The sequence below is a fragment of the Chelonus insularis genome, unplaced genomic scaffold (genome assembly GCF_013357705.1).
Source record: "Chelonus insularis isolate UGA/USDA-ARS -01 unplaced genomic scaffold, ASM1335770v1 contig_31_pilon, whole genome shotgun sequence".
NCBI classification, from domain to species: domain Eukaryota; kingdom Metazoa; phylum Arthropoda; class Insecta; order Hymenoptera; family Braconidae; genus Chelonus; species Chelonus insularis.
Window position 1 is genome coordinate 145,541 of NW_023276490.1, and position 18,947 is coordinate 164,487.

At 31.6% G+C, this 18,947-nt stretch overlaps 2 protein-coding genes across 9 annotated transcripts in view; both read right to left on the reverse strand.

The window, feature by feature from the left end:
- Pex1 (peroxin 1) overlaps positions 1 to 18,947 on the reverse strand; it is a 103,326-nt gene that overhangs the window by 76,590 nt on the left and 7,789 nt on the right. The gene's annotated exons all lie outside the window — the stretch shown is intronic.
- Positions 12,814 to 18,101, reverse strand: LOC118065679 (uncharacterized). Of its 2 annotated transcripts, XM_035081113.1 has the most exons (3): positions 18,050 to 18,080; positions 17,891 to 17,955; positions 12,814 to 17,563 (listed from the first exon to the last, which is right to left on the reverse strand). In XM_035081113.1, the coding sequence occupies exon 3, from the start codon at positions 17,055 to 17,057 to the stop codon at positions 15,966 to 15,968; it is 1,092 nt and encodes a 363-aa protein (XP_034937004.1). In that variant the 5' UTR covers positions 17,058 to 17,563; positions 17,891 to 17,955; positions 18,050 to 18,080; the 3' UTR covers positions 12,814 to 15,965. The 2 variants fall into 2 exon arrangements, with proteins under 2 accessions (XP_034937004.1, XP_034937005.1); XM_035081114.1 differs by having other exon boundaries at positions 17,891 to 18,101.

An 18,947-nucleotide genomic window follows, 5' to 3' on the forward strand; every position in this document is an offset into this window, starting at 1 on the left:
TGATTATAAAATGACGTTCCAACCTCACATCAACTCTGTAAGAAACAAAAGCTCAAGATCTCTAAACATAACTAAATTCCTATGTGGAACTTCGTGGGGAGCTAATCCTCAGACACTAATCACGCTATATAAGAGCTTTACTCGCTCTATTATCGACTATGGACTATTTATCTACTACCCAAAGGCAAAGACCTTAGGTCAGCTGCTTGAGAGAATACAAAATTTTGCCATAAGGACAGCACTAGGATATAGAAGAAGCACTCCAACAAACATATTGATTGCTGAATCCAAACTACTGCTAATTGAAGAACGCGCAAAATACCTAGGCAACTGTTTCTTGATGAAAACTTCATCCACCACCAATAATTTAACCAACAAAAATGTCCACAGATGCTTCAACATATGCAAAAAAAAAAACAGAAAAAAATTCGAACTCTTAGCATATGTGTCACCCAATCAATGTCAAGGGCGAAAAAAATCACTAAATCACAATCCTATCCTCTGTACTCACACGATTACTCTACTTCAACTCTGTCAATACGCTTTGGCCATCTTCACCGATGGAAGTAAAATAAAAAACAATAGATGTGTTGGTGCCGCCTGCTATTGCCCCGAACTCGACCTTGAAATATCAAGAAGCCTCGATAGAGATGCTTCAATCTTCACTGCCGAATGCACAGCACTAAACACAGCCCTAGACATAGCCCTCAGTAACAAATCTCGCAACATCAACATCTTCTCTGACTGTCTCAGTGCTCTACTCAGCCTCCAATCGCTGCATACGTCAACCAAGACCAACTACCATACTCCAGTACAATTCCCTACATCGACTCTTATGAACTCACATAATAACAGAAACACCTGGTTCAAAGGATCAACATTAAAGAGAGAGCAAATAACAACCATCAATAGAATCAGATCCAACCACTATCACCTCGCAGCTTCTCTCTCTAGAGTTAAAATGATGGATAGTCCCCTCTGCAAGTGCAGCCTGGCAGAAGAAAACATCAATCACGTCACCCGGCAATGCCCCCTCTATGACCAACAACGGAGCCGAGCTATTAAAACTAGAACTGAAGCTAACCCTCAACATAAAATCACTAGTCACTAAACCCAATCTTCAAGCTTGCCACTTTTTATTACTGTTCTTCAAAAACTGTAAACTAAACATATAAACCCTCCTTTTTTTCTTCTCTCTCTTCCCCCCCCCCTCTTGTCTTTTAAATTATATTATGTCACTGTCATATATCATGCAAATATGTAATTGTAAATGATGTAACTAAACTTGTAATACTTATTTATCTGTATAGCCAAGATTATATGAATACTTTTCAGCTGTAATAAATCTCTCTAGATAAAAGGTTTGAAGTGCTTAATAAAAAAAAAAAAAGTAAAATAATTTCATATCTTCTATATGTATATTTATACACACAACTGTATAAATTTCTGATGTCTGTCTGTCTGTTCGCGCTAATCTCCGAACCGGCTCATGTACACGGAAAAAAAGATCTATGAAATTTTACTAGGGAACCCTGTAATTTTTACTGGAAGACCATATACGCAAACCTAAGAAAACTTACTCGGTAACCCAGTAAAAATTTTTAGACCAAAAAAAATTTTCATAGGTTACCGAGTGAATTTTTACTGGGCTTTCTAGTAAATTTTCCTTACGTTCCGTATTAAATGCTCTTGGGTTTAAAAAAGAAAATCGTGTATTATGTAAAATTATATTTTTATAATAATTAGTTCATTAATAAATTTTTAAAACAATTAGTTTTGATGTAAAATTCAACAAACACTTCATGATGAATATTTTTATCATTAAAAATTTTTATACAATCTTTAAAAACCTTTGTGTCTTCTTAGATGCAATGTATATGGACAATCAATTATCCTAAATATGAATCTGATTTCGAAATAATTAATTATAAAATAAAAGTTTGAACATTCAGGAGAAAAATCACGATATTATTTCTACTTGAATTTCATCGGAACATGATTTGCTGCGATGGTCATTGATCAAATCTATTATACGGAATACACCTGTACAGGGAAAAAAGGATTATACAGATGAATAAAAATAAGAGCAATGAAGTGGGCGGAAGTGAGGGGGGGGGGAATAATTTAGATCGTAAGTGAGAAAATCATCGAGAATAAAACAGAAATTCTTTTAAGAATTCAGTTTTTTTTTTTCGTTTATATTACTCCGAATTATAGACACGCCTCCCCCTCCTCCGCATTCTTCATTGCTCCTTTTTTTATTCATCTGTATAATACTTTTTCCATTGTACAGATGTATTTCATATAATAAATTTCGAAAAGATAAGAAGATTAGAATCCGAGAAATTTAAAAAATTTGATTTTTTAATTTCGAAAAACTGTATTTATTTTTGATTTCTGCACCCTATATCTAATCTGGTGTAATTGTTTTGGATTGTTTTTGAAATAAAAATATGGGTATTAGCGAATTCAACCTCGGATTTTTAATGAAGGTTATTTTTAATATATATATATATATATATATGAAAAATTTTTTTCAAAAACTGAGGGAGCTATTTTATAGAACAGGAAAAATCCCCCCCTAAATTGGCTATAACATGTGCCCTTAAAATGAAAAGATATAAGGATGCAAAGTTCACAAAAAAAAGACACTTTAGATAATTTAAAAAGTCGAAAAAAATTTTTTTTATTATAATTTTCATTGGAAAATGTTCAAAAAAAGATTCTGAACGTTCGAGAATTTTTCCAGATTTTTCTTAAAATTATAAATATTTAAAAAAAAAAATTTTTTTTTTAAACGAGCTGTAACTTATTTATGTTTCTTAGAAATTTTTTATAATTACTTATTAGTAATTATAAAATATTTTTTTACATTTCTTTCATTTTTTCAAATTTGCAGATAATAGTTCATATTTTTTTTTTATAAAAAATGCATTCTACGCACTTTTCTCGTGCGATTTAGTATATTTTAGGTGTTTTTTCATCAATTTTTACTTATTCTAAAGTATCACTGTAAAGGGACTCGACCTTCTAGTGTAGGAGATCACGTGAGTAAAGACTGTTGGAACGTGTAGAGTTAGATATTTGGAAAACTTGAAAATACTCTAGAATGAGTAAAAATTAATAATAATAAATGGAATATTAATGAGAATAAATCATTAGTATTCCATTTAGTATACATATACATATATATTTAGTATTTCAGGGGAGCCTACTGGCCAACATCCGTTAGTTTAAGGTGACAACAGCTTCTCTAGCGCGATATTACGTTTCAATGTCTAAAAAAGAAAGCTACGTCAGTAGATAATTTGAATAGTAAATTTTTTAAAAATCATTTCCATCATATGAATAATTATTTATTCAAAATTAATTTATACAATTTTATGAGTATTAATAATGTAATAATAATTCAATAATAGGTCAAATTTGAGTTAACTCATCTTTGATGGTTGATTTACAAAAAATTCAATACAACAGCTTAAAGAAAAAGTATTCCTTATTTTTATTATAAACTTCAGAAAAATTATAATTACTAAATCATATTTGTTAATTATTTACAAAAAAAAAGGACCAACGATGCAATTTTATAATTTTGAGGGAATAACAAACATGTAAAGGTATTGTTTACATTTACTTCACTATTATCTTTTCGCTTGAGATTGTCAACTGCTTCATTCATTACGTTTGAACCTCAAAAATAAATTCATTAATATGATGCAGTCATGATCAATAAACATTGCATTGTTGTTTGGGAGCAGATTTCGTTGACAATATTCATTATTTGCTCCAATATTGCTACCAATGTAGCTATATAAAGATAAGTTTTTCTACACTTTTTAAATTTTTTATTACACTTTCGTCATTGATTGAAAAAACAATTGTAAAAAAAATTAGAATTGATTTTTACAATTTATTTAGGCATCTAAAAGTTGCAATTATATGCAATTTTAACAAAAAAGAAGAAAAAAAAATCTTGCCGTAACTGGGTTTGAACTCTGCTCCACAAATTAAAAATCTAGTGCTCTGATTACAGAGCCAGCACATCTTTATACAAATATTCCTGTTTATTTATTTTAAGCTACTTGCTTGGTAAGGAGTGTAGGTATCCGGTGATGTGCCGCAACTTGTCACAAATTGTTCTAAGTGCTCATGTTTTATAATTGATTAAAAAAATTGTTACCTCTTTTGTAGCGATAAAAAACAAATTTTTTAAAACTTTTAAATAATTTTCTTACACTTTCACCATAAATTGGAAGGGTCATTAATAAAAAAATATTATTATTTACAGCTAATTTTGGCATGCTAAAATAACGCTTTTATGTCATTTAATTAGAAAAAAAAAAAAAAAATTGACTGTGACTGGGATTAAACCCTGCTCGGAAAAATGCGAATCATGTGCTCTAACTACAGAGCTAATACATTAACTTTTTCAATATATATAAGTTGTAAGCTTTTCGCTCGGGTACGGTGGGTGGAGATAGAGCTGGCCGGCAAAGCGCCAGAACTCGCTGCCGATTGTTTGTATGTCTCTCTCTTGCTACTACCGTTAGGCTCTCTAACTGCTACTCATATTTTTATATGAGCAACACATACGCCGAAAGATGAAATGAGTAAGACTGCGACAGAAGATATAACGCTCTTTGTCACTTGTCTTAGGGCCCTGAGTAATTTTGATACGCACTGTTATCAAAACCAATAACTATTTCATACTTTTCAGAAAGCATTATTGTTATATTATTATAATTCTCTTTAATTTTCTTTTCTTTTAATAAATTAATTGCTTAGTTTAATTTAATAAATAATGACCCAATAAAATAATTTTTATAAATGTTTTGATAACTAAATGTCGAAACGGAGTATCAAATTTCATCTGAACGAGTCTTCTTGACGAAATGTTGATCCTCTTGCACAACATCGAAGTTTTCCACTCTTCATTTTTGTGGCTCTCTCTCTCTAATTTATTGACCCAGCTGAAAAGCTGCAGTTTTGATTCTTCGAGACCTAGATACCATTCGCGAGTCGTAAAATATTAACAAATATTTCACAACTTAACTTTTGCAACTCGAAGTGCGAACGATGCACTATCGTTCCGGGTTTCTTGGACACCCCGTCGACGTGAATCACGCTCGGGCCTTATTTAAACAAATATGAGCTCTTATCGGGGCTTTTCGTCGATGACCGTAGACTCGTCAAGACAGCCCGCGTACTGAGTGTTAATGGAAAATACTTCTGATTCTCTACGTTTTTCTGGAAGGCAAGTCTGACCTCCAGCGTACCTAGCGTCGTAGCTCAAAGAGCCGGAAACGTGGAAAATAATTATGTACCAATAATTAAATATAAGTAGTAGTCCATCGAGTCCAAGTGCAAAGTGTCACCTGAGGAACTTAATATAATTAAACTAAGTAAAGTAAGTTGTTTATCAAGATTCTAGCGAACCAATAAATTAATAATTGTAATGATTTTATAATAATCAAACCTCGAAATCTAGTTTTAAATTACAATTTATAAATTAAGTAAAAGAATATCTTACACAAGAATAAAGAAGTGTCTTCAAACTTAACCATCAGTGTCTATTGGTATTTGTCTACAATATTTTCAACCTTTCAACCTTTCAACCCTTATTGAGAACCATCAAAGAAGGAGAGTGAGCATGATAGTCTCTTTCCTAAGCTCTATTTTCATGGTAAGTATGCATTTTCTGTAGTGAAGTCAGATCGTAACTCTTTCTTTTTTTTCTGCTTCCATATTCAATTCCTCGCACGATAAACTGCATAGAACCACCACTTCCGGTTAAGATCACAACGGATCGTAAAATCAAAAATAAATAAAGGGAACGAGTTTTCATACCCTGGAAATTACTGTTAGTCCGAACGCCCCCTTCACGAAAATGCGCTACCCTTTATCCTAAATTTTGGCTTTTAAAATAATTATTAATTTAAATTATTAAATTAAAATATCAGTGCTCTGCAGTGGTCTGGGTGCGACCCGAAAGGTCCACACGACCAACTTCCCAGTGGAAAAAATAAGAAAACAATTTGAATAGAACCCGTTTCCATTTTTTATAACAAATGGAATTGTTATAAACGGAACGAGTCTGTTTTTATTCATTTGATATGGTTAGTTACTTTATTTCAGTTAAAGAAAAAATTGTGCGTTAGAAGAATTCAAATATACCTCATAGATCCTTTTATTCATTATTTACAACAAATTTCATTATCATACACGAAAAAAGTATGTTTTCATTTATGGCATACGGTTGGTAACTTTTTTTTAGTAAATGAAAAAATTATGCGTTAAAAGTACTTATATATATAGAATGGATCCCTATTTTTATTGTTTATAACAATTTAAAACTTATTATTTAAATATTACTATGATCAATAATCACTTGTTAGTAACAATGTTCAACTGTTATGAACACAATTCCATATTATTGACTATTATAGCGTCTTTAATGCTGTTTTCTTAATCCTGACACGAGTTTAAAATTCTTTCATTGCTGATGTTGTTTTTCAAAATTTTTTTTTTTTGATGAAATATTGTCACCATATTTTCATACAAGTCTTCTAATCATTTAATATTCATATTTTCCATAAGATCTCGAAATTTTGTCTAAAAAATGGTATAATTTATAAATTGAGAAATTCAGGTCATTTTCCATTTTTGCCGGTTTTTTGGTTCTGCAAAGAAAATGGCTGGACCGATTTTCCTGAAAACTTTTTTAGTTCTAAGTTACGTAATTTTGCGTCGAATGCAGTTGGTTTTACGTCGATATCATTTTTTGTTCTCGAGATAATCGAGGTGAAAAATAATTCCGAACGCACGTACGAACATACGAACATACGCACATACGTACATACACACACACAGACGTCCACTGGAAAACGATCGTATTCAACTCTGAGGACCTTAAAACGTGGAGATATGTCAAAATTAGCGAAAAACAACGATTTACAGTAAAGGTACAGTGGTTATTGTGAAATAAATCATGTTCTCGTTGACAGCTGATGACAGCAGTATTCGCCATGACACCTCTTGAATCTAGTGAAAAATAAGTGCAGATCTTTATCTTCATCTTTAGTTATGATAAAGTAATTAATTTAATAATATTGTTGTTTTCCGATGTGAAGAATAAAATTGGCTTTCGATTGAGTCCTACATATAAAAAATTCATCTATTTTTAACGCTGTCATTTGTAGAAGAAATTTTCTAGGAATTTTCAAGAGGAAAATCTGTCTACAGCCTAGCCTTAAAGCTGTGCTAAAGTCAGAAAATTTCCCAAAGTTGACTTTACGTCCTCGCGTTGTGTGGTAGAAGACCGAAGCTCGATTTCAATTGAAATTGAGTAGGTAACAGGAAAATCGTTCAAAAACTGATAATTTTCAGGGATGCATTGAAAAAGGGGAGCCTTAAGGCACTAAAAAATTCACAAATTTTTGAATCATCTGTCCCGAGCAAGACAGAGAACAAAGTGGATCATCGATCTCCATCTTATTTATCAGAGAGGACACAGCGAATTCGGGCAGTTGGAGAGCAAGCTCAACCCCCATCCTCTGTTTCCAAGCCCGGAGCTTATAATAGATAAATATAAACAACATAAATAAATATATATGCTGGCTCTATAAACAAAGCGGTCGGCTTTTATTTTGCTGAACGGTGTTCAATTTCAATTACGGCAAAATTTTTTTTAATTTAAATTACATGTAATTACAATTTTATTGTGCCAAAATTAGTTTAAATGTCACTTTTAATTTTCATGTAAAACCATTTTTTAATTAATTGATGGAAAAATTTGAACCGGGCTATAAACCTTTTTTTGTACAAATACATCGATAAGAGGCTTTTTTTCAACAACTTATTAACAATAAAAAAAAGTTTAAACAATCCGTGGCGAGTTCCGACACTTCGCCGGCAAGCTCTACCCCCATTCTCTGTTCCCAAGCCTGCAGCTTAAAATTTACAAGCATAATTCAGCGGATTGTAACCATAATAGCTCGGTGGTTAGAACATCGGTCTTTTATTTTGCTGGACAGGGTTCGATTCAAGTCATGGTAAAGTTTTTTTTTTCTCTTTGATTTGTCAGATTTGCATGTAATTACAATATTAACATGCCAAAATGAATTCTTTATAACGATTTGATTTTTTTTTCACAATTTCATGTTCTTAACAATCATTATTGACTATTATATTGTTTTCAGTGCTATTTTTACCATCCCATCACAAGTTTGAAGTTTTTTCATTGCTGATTCTGTTTTTTAAAAATTTTTTCTTTTATGAAATATCTCTATCATATCTCTATACAATTATTTCAAACATTTAATATTCATATTTTCCATAAGATCTCGAAATTTTGTCTAAAAAATGGTATAATTTATAAATTGAGAAATTCAGGTCATTTTCCATTTTTGCCGGTTTTTTGGTTCTGCAAAGAAAATGGCTGGACCGATTTTCCTGAAAACTTTTTTAGTTCTAAGTTACGTAATTTTGCGTCGAATGCAGTTGGTTTTACGTCGATATCATTTTTTGTTCTCGAGATAATCGAGGCGAAAAATAATTCCGAACGTACATACACACACACAGACGTCCACTGGAAAATGGTCGTATTCGACTCTGGGGACCTTAAAACGTGGAGATATGTCAAAATTCGGGATTCGCAAAATCGGATCCATTACTAAACTTCCCACTGAGAAGTTCAAATTTTGAATAGCCCTAAAAAACTCTGAAGAGTAGTCTCAAAGCTTATAATATTGGAACATGTTTTTTTCGAGTTTTTTCAGAGTTATTCCTGTATAGAAATGATTTCCTGTAAAAACTCTGAACAGCTCTTTGAGTTTCCTGAGAAGTCTTTGAAAAATTCTGAAGAAGACTGAATAACCCTGCAAAACTCATGAGAGTAGTCTGAAATCTTCTGGATATTGGAAGATACTTTTTCCGAGTTTTACAGAGTTTTTCAGAGTCAGAAAATAAATAGAACACGTACTAAATTGTTGATGAAATTAAATTTTTTATTTATATAGAAGTAAGAAAGTATAATGTTTAATAAAACTATTTATGAATGAAGAACACTTACATGAAAAGAGTTCAAAATAAAACAAGTAATATTTATTGCAATTTAAATATTTATATTTAAACATGAGATACATAAATATTGAATGACAACTTTACTTTAGTAACACCATTCTTAAAGTACAGTAATTCAAGATAACATTAAATCATAATCTCTTTTTTCATTATAATTTAATGCTTTATTGCACCACATAATGCATCAAATAAGTAAATAAAATAATTGATAGTACTTTTAATTTTAAAGAAAATAAAAATAAAATTACGTTTTAGGTAACTGCATATATAATATTTGTTGAGAATTAATTCATTTTCAGTTTGAATTTGCCAGCTGACAGGAACTTCGGCGGCCATCTTGGGACTGGGTCGATAACCAATCGACCAAGTAATCAATAATTCTTAAGGCTGGGCTGAAGTCAGAAAGGCGACTGATTCCCCCTATCCAAATACATGGGATCGGGAAATTTCTAATTTCTTCGCCAATTTACCATTATTTCTATAAAATTAGGTACCAAATTACAGAGGAATTGATGCCGGACTGACGTAAACAACAATTTTTGGTATATAGTGAATATTTTTATTAAAAAAATTAGAAAGAATAATGAAAAAAATTATGAATTGACTTGCCGCGCTTAAATTTCAAGATGGCGGCCACATCATTCAGATGAAAAATCACTAATTATTCTATTTTTATACGTTTTTCGCCCATAATTCGTGTTTGCGTCAGTCCTTGCCACCTGTCTGAATGTCAAAAAAATCAATTCATAGTATAAAATTGAATAATTTAGAAATAATTAGAAATATTGTATTCCAGATGAGATTCTCCGGAAAATTAGTTTGAAAAAATTCCGATAGGTGACAGCATTATGCTCGCAGATGACCTCAGTCATCCATATTGAAAAAATGCTCAATCCGTATCCAGAACTGATGGTGCCCTGCATTTTGGCGAGTAAATTCTGCATGTGTGTGTACGGGTTATATATGTATGTGATGTAAACATAGTGTATCACTTTACAATGCCCTACACTTTGATGACTATTGCAGTTAGAATAAATGAAAATGATGATACTCATTTAACATTAATTAATATAATACCTGCAAATAACTTCAAATACATATATTCATCCATTATTATCATTTTTATTAGGTATAAATGTTAATAAGGAAGCTCAATTCCAAGTCGGCGTATCCAAGCATGTAGTATAAAAACAAATATACATTAACTCAATATCGAGATTATGCTGGCCATGTGGTTAGGGCGTCAGAGTTCTATTTTGCCGGGCAGGGTTCGATCCCAGTCATAACCAATTTTTTTTTTCTACTTTATTCGTTAGATTAGCTGTAATTATAATATTGACATGCTATAATTAATCTTTTATAACAATTTGATTTTTTTTTCTCTTTATTCATTGAATTTATTGACGCTAAGTCGAAAAATATTTGAACAGAGCCATAAACTTTCTTTTTGTATAAATACATTGATAATAGCCTGTGTTTAACAACTTATACATCTTTACATGTATTAACAATGTTATGTTATTAACAAGTTAATCATATTATTATCAACATTGAAAAGTAGTTTAAACAATCCGTGGCGAGTTCCGGCATTTCGCTGACAAGCTCTACCCCCACTCTCTATGCCCAAGCCTGCAGCTTATAATTTTTGAGCATATATAAATGTTTTGTAATCATAATAGCTCGGTGGTTAGCGCATCGGTCTTTCATTTTGATGGGCAGGGTTCGATTCCAGTCATGGTAAAGTTTTTTTTTTCTTTTTCATTTGTTAGATTTGCATGTAATTATAATATTAACATGCTAAAATGAATCCTTACCAACGATTTGATTTTTTTTTCTCAATTATTTATGTAATTTATCGACGCCGAGTCGGAAAACATGAACAGGGTTATAAACACTTTTTTTACTATAGCTATATAAACGTAGCTTTTTTTTAAGCAATTTAGAAATTTTTAGAAGTAGTTGAAACAATCCCCGGGGATTTCCGGCACTTCGCCGGCAAGCTCTATCCCCACCTTTCGTACTCAAGCCTGCATTATACAATTTATAAACATAAACATGATGTCAGAGATAATATGTTAGCTCTGTAGGTAGAACACCAAGCTTTCATTTTACCGATTAGGGTTCGATCCCAGTTATAGCCAATTTTTTTTTTCATTAAAATTTTATATAAATACAATAATTGGTTGTTTGTATAAGTTCAAAATCAATTCCTAGTGTCTTTTAAAGACAACATTTTCTAAAGAAGAGAATTCATAGTAACTCGTTCCTCACCCTCAGCTTATTTTCAGAAAAACAAGTTTTTTTTCGTAATTAATTGGAAGAATAATGTAATAAAATATATGAATTGATTTATAAGTATATAAAGTCACTTGAACAAGAAACAGAAAAAAAAATTGCCTATGACTGGGATCGAACCCTGCCCAGCAAAATAAAAGGTCGGGGCTCTAACCACTGAGCTATTATAGTTCCAATTATATAAACGATGCTTGAAAATTATAAGCTACAGGCTTGGGCACAGAAAGTGGGGGTCGAGCTTGCCGGCGAAGTATCGGAACTCGCCGCGGATTGTTTAAACAATTTTTTATTATTAATAAGTTGTTAAAAAAGGCTATTATCAATGTATTTGTACAAAAAAAGGTTAATGGCCCTGTTCAAATATTTTCTCATTTGTCATTGATTAATTGAAAAAAAAATTTTACATAAAAATTGAAATTTAAAACTCATTTTTGGCATGATAAAATTGCAATTACATGCAATTTAAATAAAAAAAAATTTTGCCGCAATTGGAATCGAACATCGTTCGGTAAAATAACTGGCGAACCTTCTGACTATAGAGCTAGCATATTTTCATTTGCTTTGTTTACGTTTAGATATCGTAAGCTTCAGGCTTAGTAACAGAGGGTAGGGAATGTGCTTGCTCGTCAACTGTTCGAACTCGCAGTCTTCTCTGAAAAATAAGACGGAGATAGATAGATATATTTTGTGCTCTGTCTTGCTCGGAACAGATTATTCTGAAATTTGTAAATTTCTTGGTACCCTAAGGCTCCCTTTTTGTAGTGCATCCCTGAAAATTATCATTTTTCGAACGATTTCTCTGTTACCTACTCAATTTCAATTGATATCGAGCTTCGGCTTTTCGCCGCACAACGTGAGGGCGTAAAGTCAACTCCGGGAAACTTTCTGACTTCAGCCCAGCCTTAATTTAGTCAATCATTTGACTAATTTTCAGTGTCCCTTTTGACTAATGAAGTTCCTGTCGCCATTTTTTCACTGTTCTCGTTCACGTCTACACGCCATTTATATTCTTTCTTAACAAATCTGAAAGTTTTGAGTCAATCATCAGTACTAGTGCTATTGTAAATCATCAGGAACATTCAGGCTTCATTCTAAAACTAGAATCAAGTAATATTTCAAGACATTTCATTGTAAATTCAAGACATTTCATTATATTCATTTTGCATTGCATTGATAGGCTAACGCCACGTGCACAATCACATTCTTGCTCAACTTGAGAAGCGTGCTGAGCTCGTGTGGGAGGTCAATAATACCGAACACACCAAGTTGAGTATTTTTTGGACATTCAATTCAGATTCAGTAATTAAAATAGACATTCAGTGATTTTGAGCGACATTCAGTCTCCCTATTTAATAACAAAAAGTTTGTCAATGTATTTAGTGTACCTGTTAGTGCTGAAAATAAAGATACTTTATTTTTTATAAAACCTGACTTCCGTTTGCTCTGTTCCGGGACAATCATCCCTATCCTTAAACGGTTAGGTTAATTCACAAGTTGAGCTTTTCTCAACAATATTTTTAATCAAATCTGTTCAAAACGAAAAACGAGTTGTTTATTGTTGGATACTGTTTACTGTTATAATGAAACTTTTACTTTCAGTCACTCATTTTCAAAGAATACAGATGAAAGGTAACTACATGAAATTACGTACCTTTGTTTATCATAATTCAGTGCTCTTGCGTAAAGAGACCAAAAAAATAGAAAAGAGTTGTAAAGCTCCCGCGTAAAGACGACGATAAACCTTACATTTGTTTATACCTTTCACTCTTCAGGTGCCTCATGGCTTCTGTTATTGCACTGCCAAGATATTCATTGACTCTTCGAAGTTCACGATCAATTACTCGATCAGGAAGTTTTTTAGCATGTAGCCATTTTCGAAATAGCCTTTTTAGAACCATCACTCCATCTTTATTGAGAGCAGGTCTTTTTTGACCATTTACTCAGCTCTCAGATAAGAGTTTATAACCGAATATCGCATACGTTAACGTTATAACCACTTTACTTGCATCTGGTTTGTCCCAAGCCGATTAAAGTGCTTCCCTTTTAATTTTATACCCATATTCTGAATTAATTTTTTTTTACGATGTGGCAAAAATATCTCGTTGTAGTTGCTTTATTTTCTTCTTAATCTTTTGTGTCTTTCTAACAGTTCTTCATAATTCTTTTTAGATGAATCACTTGAGTCACTATCAGTTGAAGGACATTTTATTATTTTTTTCGATAAATATGCACTGGATAATCCTTTTGATGTAGTTGGCTACAGATACAATGAAAAACTTCAATTACACTTATAACGAACGATGAATTACCTATAATAATCTTTACGATAATGTATGAACATTTGCTAATACCTTGTTCCAATCAGCATCACTACTGTATAAATCCAAGGAATGTGGATTTGATTTTTTTTTTCTGTCAAAAAGACCCAAGCAAATTAAGATTTACGTTAACTTTTAGAAAGATTAGAGAGGAGGTGGAAGGAGATTGCTAGCATGACTTGTGTTGTTTTATTACAAGAAAATCCTAGTCATCCCTATATTAGTAAGTCAGTAAGATCTCAAAAACCCGTCTTTTATTTAATGCTGATTGGAGGTCGGATATTCTCAAGATATGTGTACTTAATTCAATAGTCATAATATGACTCAATTGCTTGTAAACTTCTATCCCTTGTTGTAATTATCATTCAATTGAGTCAATAAATTAACTCTAACACATAAATTACAGTCATCTGTTTGAAACTATATAAGACATAAATTAAATTAATGTATATGATAAATAATAATTTGCAAATTCGGATTATTAATCATTCGAAATAATTTTGTAACAATTATTATTTATTTAGGATGAAGACATTCGAGGATTTTCTCTTGATGAATTATCGATGGGTTTCGACGAATTAAGAATATCATATAATCGATATCGTCTGTTTACAATATAACAGATAATACAAACTAATTGTTGAATTTACTGACAGGAAGCACATCAACAAGACCCGAGTGAAAATAAAGGACGGAAAAAAAACTGAAATAAGACTGAAAACAGGACTTTAGACGAATTTCGAACGGAAACAAGACGAAACCAATATTAGCCACTGAAAATTACCTGACAATGTACTGAAGAGATATGCTAGTGAGAAAGTTCAAACGGAATTGAAACTGAAACAAGACGGAAGAATTTTTTAGTTGAATTTTTTCCACTATGAGACTTATAAAAATTTGTAAATATCGGACCTAATAAATTTCTTGAATGTTGGACTTGAAAATTTTTCTAAATATTGGACTCTGAAGTTCACGTCCCACGATAACATTTTTAGATATATACCACATCTGCGTCTTATATAAAACATATATCGTTAATTAATCATGCATGAAAATTTTTTGCACGGCTAAATCTATTCAATCAAGTACTCAACAATTATTATTATTTTTATTAAAAAATCAATTTTTAAGTAGAAGATACATTCACAAAATCCAGTTACTATTGAAAATACATTTGAATAACATTATTATAATACGTTAAATTGAACATTATTACATAAATTAGCAGACAGTGAGCTGGACATGGCGCCCATATCATTACATTACTCTAAATCTAATTTTTTTAACCTAAAATGATAAAAATTGCTCTAAGCTATTGTAACTCAAACTAATCAGCACCTTTAAAATCAACGTTATTAATTAGTTCACCAATATAAATTTTTCCATTTATTTTCAAGGTGAAACAAATTGATTCTATACTACTAATCAATATTACATTCCTAGTAGTATTTCCTCTAAACCTGTGAATATATGAAAGTGGAATGCGCTGGTAGTTTGTATCGTTAACGTCATTATCAAGTATCATATTTAAAGACGTGCTAAATGAATGACTTGTTGAACCATTTATACCAATAGCAATATACACTGCTTGGGGACATGCTGATTGACATTGGTCATTACAGTAGCACAGCTTAAGAAATGATTCAATGAAACCAATTTTCATTTCAGAAGTATTATTTTCTCTATATACGACTCCATAAGATGCACAGAGTCGCGATCTATTAGAGTTAATATTGTATATAATATTCCCATTTTTTTTAATTCCACGAAAAGTAGATAGCTTTAATCCTGGAACATTATTATAAGTTTTCGTTTTACCAATAGTGTACGTTCTTTCACAAATTTGTTGTGTTTTTTTTAAACGTTTTCCGGTTATCAAAAGGTCTGAGCAGAATTTTTTTATTTCCAAATCGTGATTTAACGTTGATACCACATTCGATATTATGATACTGTAAGCAACACTAGAGCCGATCTGTAAACCTACATGATTAGTACCATGTATGTACTTCAATAATTTACCGTTTAGATATTTAAAAGGGAAACATGTTGTTACCCAGGTTGGACTTGTATTTCGGACTGATTCAGCTAAGTGCATCAACAAGTGAATATTTATAGACATGAATCGGGCATCATACAAAGCTTGAAAATTACTCACAACGCAAATTAACAATTTTTCAGCTTGACATAACTGTTCTGGAGAAATACTATTGGCGCTAAGCATATAAATTCCTTGGATTAATTGTAGGTAATGTTCAAAGTACTTGGCACTCATTACATCCTGAAGTATCGGAATCGAGTAATAAAAAAAGAAATTTCTCCATTCACTTGCTTTCCAGTGACTAAAAGTATCCGATATTGAGCGGGGCATTCTTGATACAGACGATATTGGCTGGATTTGTAGTAATTATCTACGATTGCTTTATTCGCATGTAATGAAAATCTTTCATAACGTAGAGAAGTGTCAAACCATAAATGAACTAGCTTTGAAACAACACCATTAAATACGCAATGCATGGTATCTATGAACATTCCATTAATTGCATTTGGCATTATGGAGAATAGTAATGATGGTCCTTTCACTCCAAAAATTCTTTCTTGTTCAATAAAAGCCTCTTCAACATCTTGACGATGTTCATCAACAGTGCGTAATTTCAATGGTCCATCAAAGGGATAAACATGCGTATTGCCGAAATTTGTGCCAGATATGTTATAGTCAGATGAATAACATAATGTACACCCATAAAAACCATTGTGATGGCTATGATTGAGAAAGTCAGCTTTTGCCGGAATATCACATGTGCCACAAATGAGTAATGCTTTAATTGTTATTGGAACAGTGGTTTCTGGGGTTTGAAAAAATACTTTGCGTCGTAATTGCACTATTTCAGTGTGTAGAGGCTGAAGGAAGAGATTGGGATTTGGATTTTCTGGGTCAAACCATATGCCAGCAACTATGATATTTTCTTTTAAAATTTTTTTGTTGTAAGGTAATTCGTCAATTATTAGATATATAGGCCATACTTTGCATTTTGAATATTTAAATGCAGGCGCACCATTAGTATAAAACATAAAAGAAATGTTAGGCTTTCTATGTGCCAATAATCCACTATCATCGGTATAATTCTTATACATTTCTCCATTATAAATATCTGATATTACTGTTGAAGTTCCTATTGTGGGACTTTTATTTAAATCATCCAAAAAATTCGGTCTTAACAATAAACTCTGCAACTGGTTGACAATAGGTATTTGCAGAAAATAAGATAGACTCGCTGTTTCACAACTACATGATTCATTATCATTTTCGTTTTCATGCACAAAACATGATGAACAATAATAATGTCTTTTGAGAGGAGACTTCATGTTATTGAAAAATTTGTGGAATTTGTAGATAGTTTTTTTAAATCTGGGAGTCGCAGGTATAATCAATGCAATTAATTTTAGCAAAGCACTCAAACACGTACCAGTTAAATTAAATTTCAAGACAAAAGTTAAAATTGCAATTATTGTTTCTGCTACAGATATGGTAGCTCCATCATAAAGAGGCTCATCCCCATCATTTTCCCATCCTCCATTTTGTCTATCAACAAATACATTATCATCTTCAATGTCTTCTTCACTCTCTTCTTCTTCTTCGTCTTCAGTTTCTTCTCGTCGATGTCCAATGATATCTATCAGTGGATCAACTTCTGTTGCTGGTTCATCAACTAATTCTGCACTTCCTTCAGCTTCCTATAGAATTAAGCTTTCTGGTTCGTTCACTGTTTCTTCCATTTCTTCATTTTTATATTGGATTGTATTTCTTGGTTCCTCAACATCTAACATAACTTCATCAATCACGTCTTCTCTTCTAACTTCTTGCACTGGTTCTATTAAAAATATATTAGCGAATAATTTAGTGATTCTACAACGGACACTTTTACATTTATAAATATTATTATAGAAAATGAAAGTTGAGCTAAATTATCTATTAACAGAGTTAATAAAAAAAAATACAGATTAACTAGCAATTGAAACATATTATGAAGGAAATTACAAATATAAGAACAAGTTTAAGCTGTTGATTGAATGTCGATCAAAATAAATTTTTAGATATAAGTAATAAAGAAGAATTTTCATTCGTTAATACGTAAGATATGAGGTAAATAGAAGCTAGACAATTACATGAAAAGAGAGACCTTAAAATGACAAAATACCTGTAATGAAGTTGATTTCAAACCTTGCGGAGCTATCATTTGATGGACCTTCTATTTGATGACGTCTAAAAATATGACATTGTAAATCCAGTTATAAGTCTTCTATATTTATAAAGAATACGTTTACCTTTAACGTATTTTAAAAAACATCATACATACCTGGCATTGATATTGGCAAATTGCTTTTTTAATTGCCATTGTCATGTTCTTGAGTAATCTGTCAAATTTTGTGAATTCTTAAATCGTGGCATGATAAAAAAAAGGTATGTATTGAATGCAAATGTTATTTGAATATTAATATGCACATTTGATACAATAATATACTTTATAAGAGACTTTAATATTGTTTATAATCAATGTAAACAAGAGAGTTCTTTAAACAAATTCTCACGGTAAATTTAATGTACTTTGAACCTCAAATTTGCTAAGCTTGAAGAATAAATGATTTTATTTAAAATGAAATTTACTAATGAAATTACGTTTTTAATTAACAGTCGTCATTTCGTAATGTAGAGTTGCATTTTCCCTGAATTGGGAAATGTTCTTGGGTTTTTCCAATGACGTCGGTGGGTACTTTCTTGACCATAAACTGAAAGCCCTAATCCTTACGCTGGGGACGCGACCACTGGCTTACTTTCTGTTGGTTATTTCAATGTTTAATGATGTTTCATATTAATAAATATCCATATAATTGAATTATTGCAGGTAATCTTAAGTATTTAGAATCACTGGTGATAAGCGCGTCGGGTAAATTTATTAAAAAACCTGTCACAACTGGATATTTTCAGATGGTTTTCAGTTTTTTTTTCGTTTACAATTTTTCGACTTCTGTTCACTACCTCAGTTTTTTTTAAGTTAAGTTTCCGACTGTATATTAATATATAAAAATTACTCGGATTTCTGTTTTCAGTTTTTTATTTTCACCCGGGGAGAGAGCTGCTTTTTGTCTTCGTGAGAAATTGTGCAAATGTACTCAAACTTCAAGAGGAGAAGCTTATTATTGATATATTAAGTATGATCAATGCTTTGTTCAGCAAAAATGTAGTTCCAGCTACAA